General features: G+C 41.4%; 1 protein-coding gene across 1 annotated transcript in view; it reads left to right on the forward strand.

The window, feature by feature from the left end:
• Positions 1–1,726: 1,726 nt before the first annotated feature.
• LOC109480690 (vasoactive intestinal polypeptide receptor 1-like) overlaps positions 1,727–10,193 on the forward strand; it is a 29,616-nt gene continuing 21,149 nt past the window's right edge. Inside the window, exon 1 of the mRNA XM_019782922.1 lies at positions 1,727–1,793. Within this exon, the coding sequence (XP_019638481.1) occupies positions 1,734–1,793 (60 nt within the window). The 5' untranslated portion in view covers positions 1,727–1,733. The remainder of the gene's footprint in view (positions 1,794–10,193) is intronic.

Below are 10,193 nucleotides of genomic sequence, written 5' to 3' on the forward strand. Positions count from 1 at the left end.
ACCAAGGTTTCAATATTTCAATAGGTAGATGTGTCTTAAATCGGTATGTAACATGTTCATATTAGCAATGAATATTTCAAAACCGAGTGCCTGTGATTTAGTTACGTTTCATATTTGATAAAACGCAAATTAATGCAGTGCCCCCACGACCCTGGCCTGGGTTAAGGGACCAAGGTACAAGGTACAAGGTACAATGTAAGAAGGCAACATATGAAGGGGGTATTTCCACTTCATTTAATAGCCACTGTCTATTTATCTAGTGAATTGAATCTTCAATTAACCAGATAAATATAAAATAATTTAGCTAATTTATTGATAGGAGGAAAGTCAAATGTTTGTTTTTAGAACGATGTTAACCATAAGAATGTGGCAGAAAAAAGATAGAAGATGGGTTGGAGGATAGATATATCTAAACTTGTCAGTGAACCATACTGAGTGTGAACTCCACATTTTGGTGTTTTATAAGCCCATTTAGACTGGGCGGTGTACATGTGTGGGCGCAAGACACAATAATAAACTTACATTCAAGCAAACTTTCATTCATTGTGGTACTTCCTCAGCGGGTTGACAGACAAGGCGGGTTGATGACGAGTAGTTATATGTGTTAGTATTATACAGATTCTTTATTGACACAACAAAAAAGTACAGGGACTTTTGTCTTCTACAACTTCTAAGATCTAACAAAGCTATATGCCTGTGTTGATAACGTCATCTTACGTACAGAGTATATGTATGATGAAACAATAAAGGTTAACTATTCTCTAACATGTGTTCTCAAAGATCGAAACATTCTTTAATGTATTTTCGTATTTGAACACTGTATTGGTTATCTCCCCTGAGAATGTAGTTGCATTTATCTATAGGATGTAACGAATCGAAATCAATTGAACATGCAGAAAGAAATGTGAACAGCAATAGGCGCTTATCATTGTATAGTGTACACTCCATTATAAAATGGTGCTCATTTTCAATCATATTTGGACAAAATTGACAGAACCTTTGGTCATTTGGTATTTTCTTGTATCGACCCATTTCTACATGTTTAATTTATGACAACTAATTCTTAATTCTGTGGTCGCTTTTCGGATATCTACATTGTGTATACTTGAGAGGTACTGTTTTTGTCCATAATTTTCCTTTAATGCGGTATAAACAGAAAGTTTTGCGTTGTTACTAATAGAATTATACCATTTTTGTACCTATATATATATCTTGAAGGCTGGATCGTAATTGATTGGTTATCGTATCCACTTGGTATTATATAATATTTGTTTTCATAACAATGGAGGATAGATAGATCTATTGTGTTTATCATATTTATTAAACGGCTCAGTGTCCCAGGTCCAGTCGCCGTTTGAAAAAATGATTGTGTTTTTTAAAACGAGAGAGGCTGTAAATTCTTTCCACTTCTACTGCCATTGTTGTGGAACCTAGTAATATGTGCAATTATTTAAAGGTTTTCTTGATTGAACTCTAGGACAGGACCAGACTGGTGCTCCTACTGCCTGATCAGCTGACGTGATTACCGGGCGGTTTAACGGGGCCGGCCGGTAGTGGTGCCGGTAACGCGACACTTGGTTGCCAGGTTTGGTATTCTATCACCTCACCTCTCCCCGTCAGAATCTTTACTGCGGTGCGTGGGCTGGCTTCCATCACGGCAGCCGTCCCCCTGCCGGGCGGGAGGATCCTACCTGAACTTTTGGCCCCTCAGCAGCGGGAGCTGACAGGACGGCATGTCGGGCGGCCGAGGGAGGGTCGCCGCCGCGCTCGCATTCCTCGTCCTGTCCCTGCAGGTACGTGTCGGTACAACTATAGAATAGTGTGTCACGATGTGACAATTGTTACCCATAGACGTGGCTGAAATACCAAACACGAAGAACTGTTTTCATGTTAATGCTGACTATTGTTGACACGTATCTATTCAAAATCATTAGAATGTACTAGACGTTGCGTTTAAATACACACATATTTCTGGGGCTGCAATAACACTTCTATCTCTCGCTTAGCGAGGTTGATAAAAGTTGGTGCGCTCGAGCATTCTCACTGAAAAATAGGGCTTGCTTAGAACAAGCGATTTTGACCTTGGCAATGGCTGGGACGATGTACCAGACACGGCTGGGAAAACAGTCACGGTCAGTGAGATAACGTTAGGGCAGACTGTGCCTTTTTAGTTGCTGGAAGGAATGTTGACTGACAGAGTTTATCACCGATTACCGATAGATATCTACCCTTCGTCCCCAGCTCAGCTGCAGTAACGTGAGAGATTCTGCGTGGGTAAACACGGTACTTGTCATGTGTTGATGATAACGTACTGACATTAAAGACGAACGTTTGGATTCTATGGCCCGTGGAAGTAAAACTCTGTAAGGTAAAAATATTCCGCTTTAACTTCGGTGGTTGCGCTATCCACCTGGAATGTCCTGGCAAACAACATGATGGTCGCCAACTCTACAATTAGATCACGGAATATTATAGAGATGCCAGTTGCAGAGGGATTGGATTTTTGATCCTGTCTGTATTCATAATCATTCTTCTTTTGAGAATAGCCAGATTCCCGCTGTATTTCTGGCTAGGAGCTGACAAACTGGAAACATGTGATAACCTCGCGCTTATCCCTGACCGGTCATCTGGAAACTGGAATTGAAGAGCAGCTTAGTTCTAGGCGGGCCGCGTGTGTTGACAAATGGCGAGGGAGTAGCCGAGAGTCATCAGTTCCAGGCTGCTGAATCTTCACTTGTCCCATCACTTGTCATGTTTACCAGCCTTCAGCCTTTTCAGTTCAAGTCTTTGCTAATAAGGACGCTGGCAACACGTTGTCGCTAAAGTCAGACTTATCTTCACCATAGATAGTTGAACTTCCGACCGACACATACACGCGCTAGCTGATCTACCACAGACTTCTTTTCTAACACTCAGAGAAGCCAGTCAAGTTCAGCCATCTAGTCTACTATGTTAAACCAACGCTGACGAACTTTCACGATAAAACGTGAACCATGAATACCAGATAACCGTTTTCCCATGTTATGCTGAAGTCACATTTCCAAAACCGGGGCCCGACGGGCTGTTTCGACTAACGAAAATCAACATTTTTCCATAATATACGCAAATAGTTCCCATTATTATCATTATTTTTTTGTGCTTTGTTGCCTTTGATATCATAGTTTTCGTTCCATAAGACTGCCCGGCCGGGCCATGGTTTGGTATTGTGACCTCAGCATGAGCACATTTGGAAACCTTTTCCTTATCCATGAAGTGGATCATAATTATTAAATAATGTAAATCAGCTGATAAGTTTGACCATATATTGTTGGTTGGAAGGAGGATAGGTCCATGATTGGCCTATAATATAAATATAAAAAGTAGAGATGAAATATGTCTGTTCTATTGGTTGTTGAGCAGGAAGAAGCCGACATTTCAGGACGGTGCCCGGAGAACGGCTCGCGAACATGAGGGTGTTTATATCTTCAAATAAACAGCCGTAAATCTCGGCAGGTTGTGGCCGCTGAAGATAAGCCATCTGCAATTGTGAACAAGGAGGGACAGGGTTTCTTATTAACTGCTTGAGTTGTCAAAGAGGTTGTCGTTTGTTGTTAGTATCTTGCCAACCTTCTGAGCCGTAAAATGAGTGAAAACTTTGTCTGGCCACTAGTAGGCCATCAGGAGATTGTCAGGACCTAAGACGTTCAAACTCGGCTGTGCGTTAGATAGGCAATACATGATCGAACCAGTAATTGACCATAGAGGTCTATTCTATATGTAATCACGCCTTTTTTAATTGTTAAGTGCCGGCTGTAGTCCTGTATGTACTAATACCACGGAAGAGAAAATATGGCCCCCACAATAAGGGTTTTCTCATGTACTAAATTTTGGACCATTGATAGACATAGTCACCTGCAGTCCAAACGGCTGTTTTTGTCTTATATACAAATATCAGAACCATAAGTGACAAAACTCGGTTTTCATTTTGTATTAAACTGGCATCTCAATTATCCCGGCCGCGCAGTTAGTTGCGTTTTTGTGGAGGATTATGTGTTTTTTTTATTTATTCCAACATGTAATCACCAGACGTGGTGACGACACACTCAAGTTTCGTCAACTTATATTAATGCCGCCACCAACACAGGGGACAAATACATTACAGGACAATACTCATTTACACCTGAGCTAAATGAGAAAAGCCGTGTAAAGTGCCTTTCCCAAGGGCACAAGATCGGTGGCATGTCAGGACTCGAACCCGGGACTCTTAGTTCCGAGTCGCGCACTCTGCCGCTACGCCATACGACCCCGCGATTATGTGTTTTTTGGCTCCTTCTGTTCTTGTAGAAACGATAACTCAGAAATACGTGGATTGTCTTGATATGAGTATGTGGGTGCGTATCGTGAGTTGATATGTAGCAAAAAGTGGTCAAAACCGGTTAGGGGCCCACTTACGCCTTGTTATGGTACTGCAGCTGGTTTTGTATATGTTGACCTACAAAAGGCGCTGTTGTTGTGATAGTGACAGTGATAGTAGTTCTGTTCTGGAAGCGACAGAAGTTTGGGCCTTCTACGAGCTTTTTTTATGTAAGTGCGGGCGCGTTTTGTGTAAGTTAGGCCATGTTGATTTATTTATATGCATGCTATCCCCTGGGACCCCCAAACTTGATTCGAGCGTGCAAATAAAAAACAAAGTTACCTTCATCATGAAATATACGTGGTCATGAATACTGAACAAACGACAAAACACATAGAGTGTAAATGGCGACCAGCCGGATAGATTTCATTTGTTCCGGCTTTGATCCGGATCGAAGCCGAATCAAAACGAATCTATTCGGCTCGACCCGGACAACTCTATCCCAGTGGGAATAGGGTCATGGTGCTGTGCCGCTGTTGTGTAAGAGACACGTGTGACTGCTAACGTTTACATATCGAAGATATGTGGCAAATATTACTGTACTTACTCTGTGTAATGTTGGATGTTAATTCTTTTATGTGTCCCTTCCTTTAATCAGAAATAAAGTGATTTATGTAACACCACAAGGTACTATAGTTAAATTTCCGCATACGAAAGTACACTTCAACCACAGTTATTGTTTTGTGAATAAAATGCAGCTAAATTAGATACACCTGGGGAAGTGTAGGGGAATTGTGGCTACGGAATTTAATAGAGAAGGGTGATATTGAAGCAGGGTAGTTTTGAGCCTGCCGCAGCGCGTCGCCATGTTACGGAGTAGCACGCTGTCACGGCATCGATTGATCTTTAATCATGACGAATGTGGCGGATTTCCTGGATCTGTTCTGTCAGCATTTGTCATCTTCCTAACATCATGTTGGACTGTAAACCACTCTGGTGCTCTGCATTGAGAGTTGCCTGGTGTGCTTTCAAAAAGTTTGGAAGTCCTGACTCCGTTAGGTAGAAGGAGAGTCTACGTAGTTCATGATAAATTCAGGTTGGGTGGCAAAAACAGGTGTTCGTGGACAGTTCGCAAGGCTGGTGTCGCCGTACAGGTGTCAACGGGCAGGTACATCCTGAGCAGGTGTATCGAGATATTAACTAGCGTCTCTTTTTGGATATTTGTAGTTTAGCAAGATAACGCAGGGTAGGTATGGATTGTTATGTAATTGTAATTTCTTAAGCTGAATATTTTTTGACCTGTCAAAGACTTTAGAAACAAGTTTAAATCTATAGGCGGATTTTCTTGGTACTGCAGCAGTAGAATCTTCATAATTGGGCAGTTGCATAGACAAAGTGCAGTATCTAACGTAACTTATTGCAGTGGCATTTAAACCAAAACGACGCCGTACTCAAATTTAGATCAGTAAAACTAAGTAACAATCATTTTTATCACAATACGTCAGGTTTAATCTCTTGCATCTCGAAACAAGTTTTATTATCTCTATTATTTACCAGCTTGTTTTGGACTCGCTCCATATTCCCCTGGTGTCGAACCATCCTTTATCAATGTCCGAGAGATAAGAATGGTTTTTCAAACAGCCTTTCAGAGCAGATGGGTTCCATATGGATATATGAATTCCTGGATGGTAGTCAAGCTTGTGGACTTTAGGGTGTTATCGTGGCTGACCAGTGCCACGGGGAATGTACAAAATTGATTGTAGTGAGAAAGACAGGATTATATCTGTCACGTGGGACAGTGTGAGCTGTACAGTTGTAGTATATGTCAATGTCTTACTGACGGACCGGCTTTTTACGGATTACAGTAGTTCCTGGATGTCAGTTCCGGAAGTAGAGATATTAAACCTACAGCTTAACGGCCGTATAGTTTTTGTGTCAAAATCGATGTTCACAAAAATGTACAGTGTCAGTGGACAAACAGATTTTACCATCACGGCTTTCTGTCGGTGACGTAATAAGTCGAAATAGATTAGTCAAGGGAAAAACGTTGTTTTTCAACCGACACTAGCAAAGCCTTGCCACTATAGTCTCTTTTTTTTGGTCAACCACTGACAAGTCGTTTAAAGCGGTACGTGCTTTTTGTCCGTACGTTTTTTGGGAGGCTACGTCTGCTATGTTTTTTCTGAAAACGTGAGGAAGGAGTGGCGTCGACGCACGTCACTCGCACGTCACTCGCACGTTTGCGCAAGGTATAAGAGTGTGGTCTGCACGCCACGTCTGGCCGTGAGCGGTTGCGTGCATCGTACGTTGCGCAAGTGGTAAGTGAGTTGTACGTGCTTACAACGTACGATCTCTGTGCGATTGCAACTTAACCGTAAGGAGGCCATACTCACACGTTCTTCTTCCGCACGGCACGTACGGGGCACGCGCGTCGCACGTACTCGCACGTACGGGTGGTGAATCCACAGACCGCAAGTAGAAAAAGTTTTACATGCACTTGTCTGCGTGACAAATCCGTAGGATTCCGTACGGAGGCGGTACTCGCCACGCACGGATGCCCTACGTTTGCCCACGTTTTTGCACGTAGACAGCACGCAGAAGCACGTACGGCGGGTTGTGACCAAGGCTTCTTTCCTTGTCATGTCATGAAATGTGGTGAAGCCATGCTATATTTGCTCCAAAGCAAATGTTGGCCTTTCTAGTTCAGTATCGAAAGTGCTTACTAATTTGCATAATATGGGTCTTGCAGTGTTTAGCTTAGTTCAAATGGTACAGCTTTCCTGTCTATTTGCAGTTGACGTGCTTATTGGATTACATTTACAATCTTTACCTTCGCCAAGAAGTTTTTGTATTCAGGGTCATGTGTCTTCTTTCTTTCTGTCTCTGTGTGAACAGTATAACTGGAGAAGTCATGTATGAATGGTTATTAGGGTTATTCACTTATCCCATGGTGTATAAAATGGCATTAGGTCTGGTCAGTGCCTGTAACCACCGAATAAATCGCAGAGTAAGCGAAACGACCAGGTATTATAACACCATATACACCGGGGAAAAGACGATTCATTAACGTTTATATCATATAGTTTATCCCCCCCAAAATTGTTTAAATCATCGAAACCAACTCGAAATGTAGGCTATTGATTGGTTTGGTTGTAGTCTAAAGGATATGTAATAATTTAAAATAGTGAAGGAGTATATGAGAAAAGATACACCGGAATTTACACTGAATGTATTTGTCTGAGATACCTGTATATTCCTGTCCATTCCTGTCTGAGACACATGTTGTTAAACCACACATACTATTGATAAATGACTCAGCACATTTATCATCGTCCAGCTAGTCCACCGCAGGGCTGGCAACACAACGGAGCTCCGCCTATTGGGATGGTTAGCTACTGGCAGAATTGAAATTGCAAACATTCCTACGGATATTTTCCTGTGGACATAACTGTACTATTCCTAAAGTCCTTGAAGGGAGCGCACAATGCTATACTTTTAGGCTCATCCCTCAGCTCGCAACAAAATTGATTAATTTTGAGTCAGTCCATCAATCAGACCAGCTTGTAACAAGGTGCATAAAGATGTTTAGCTGGCCACCCTACTACGTACTTCTGATTTCACTGTTAACAATATTCTTGCAGCAAGTTTAGGGTTTCGGTATAACTTGCGAACGAAAAGATATCAAAAGTGTATCTTTGCATGAAGCAAAATTTACTCCCATCTCCCTAAGATGCTAAAATGAGCTCTTCCAAAATAACTTCTGCCATAGTCATCGTCAACTAACAAGGTCACTATTTCAAAGTCATCTTACTTAGTCCAAAATAGGACATCCCTAATTTCACCCCTCGAAGCAAGAATAAGTATTTTACACAGGCACCCAAAGACCATCCCAAAAACTTGTCCAATTAAAGAAATGGACTTTCTTCATCGCCACCTTTATTTACCTAACTTTAGATTAAACGAAATCCTCCATTCAAGGAAAGGCGCTTCCAGCTGCACCCTTATGTAAAATGTACCAGCCACAAAACACTTTAATGGCAGACTTTTCATAACGAACCAGTCCAAATTGCCACACCCCACTTAAGGATGGAATCTTCCAGCGTCCCTCCCCCCGTGCTGTGATGGACTACTCCGAACTATGACCCGATTCAAAATAATCCAAGTGACCAAGTCAAAAGATTTTCGCAATGCGACCAATATTACATGGACTCTTCTGGAAAACACATATTTAATCTAAAATTGCTAAAAATCCTCAAAATGAATATTTCTGAAGTAGTTTGTGCCGCTGAAAGTTGTTAATAACATTCTGTAGGCATAGAACTCCCATACCGAATCCCATGTCATTAAAAATGAATACTAGGGCACGGCAATGGAAGTAGCCAATGATCCCCCTACAAACTTTAAATGTGCGTATGCCAATAAAATGTCAAGGCCTATGGTCATATGTCCGAGACACCAGCGAATTTCAGGTCATTCAGTTGCATGCCTGGGCACAGGGGTCAAAAGTGTTCAGGTTTAGTCTTCAAACAGCAACTAAATCCTAAATTTTATAATTTCAAAGTCGTGTGAACCAAAAGATATTATGTTCATTGTATTGCCATAACAAATCCGCGTAATTTGTGCTTAAACCCAGGGCCCAAATTTGAGGTCTGAAAATGGCAATAAAACTTGAAAAGAATTTAAAGTGTATAAAAGAAAGGAAAAGAAAAACAAAAAAGTCTGGCCATTTGGCCTAGGAAAGACAACAGTAGATTTGAATTTCAGGACCTAATAACTTTGCCGCCAAATGATGTTAACCTTTACAAGTTATGAATTATAATTATTCCAAAATGATTATTAATGATTTTACAAATAAGATCCCCATTTGTATGAATCCCATCAATCGATTATATTCTCCAACCAATGGCAGTCTTATTAAAGGCCGTGTTCACAGTAAACTTGCAAAACCGCGATCCGGGTGAATCGCATACCTCACATCTGGTCCACGCGCCGCACGTTCCGTCGGAATCGTGCCCAAGTACAGACCCGAAGTAAGAATGCATTCAGGCCGGTTCGAAACTACAGTCAGCGGTGGTTTTGGATCGAGCCGGTATCAATACGATTTGGAGCTTTCAGACGAGGCTACATGAATCTTGCTTCGGTGGATTTCGGATCCAATATGCTTCCACTGACTTAGTTTTTGTTTGTTTGCTTGTTTTTTTTTTTTTCGCATAATCGGTAAACCGCCTTTAGGCGTCACACACCAGTTTTGTACATGTACGTACATGTACAAGCTGCGTAAGACCGGACTGTAAGTTTTGAACTCACACCGGGAAGATATTTTCTTATGGGTTATGGAAATGAGGTCTTGATTTACATGCGACCATGGTGTTCACCTTCACCTAACTTCCGAAATCAATAATGAAATTCTTGAAACGCAAGTATCTACAATTTCCTGCAATGTTAATACGTCTTTGGTTAAGACCCAATAAATCTTCATTATCTGAAACTAAAAAAAAATGCACGTAGAGTTAATTCACCTCTATTGACTCTCTATTTATACGTTTATAATTCAACTCACGCAGTAAGTTTATTACTTTCACTCTGGAATTTTCTCTCGTAATAGTGAAAGAAAATGCCTGGAATGACGCTGATAGTAATCCTGACCTACGTACACATCAAAGACCATTTCCCGCGGGGTAGAGCATATATATAACTACGCTACCGAAAGGATCAAAATCAGCCAGTGGCGTTGTTGTTTTATAGAGTTGGCTCATGCGGTGTTTTTGATGAAGCTTAAATGTCACATTGTATACTCCGTAATGTACTGGCCACAGAAGTAACGCAGTCATTACTTACATATTCCTAAGCTACCTAATCT

This window comes from Branchiostoma belcheri, unplaced genomic scaffold (genome assembly GCF_001625305.1).
Source record: "Branchiostoma belcheri isolate BF01 breed outbred unplaced genomic scaffold, Haploidv18h27 scaffold52, whole genome shotgun sequence".
Classification (NCBI taxonomy): Eukaryota; Metazoa; Chordata; class Leptocardii; order Amphioxiformes; family Branchiostomatidae; genus Branchiostoma; species Branchiostoma belcheri.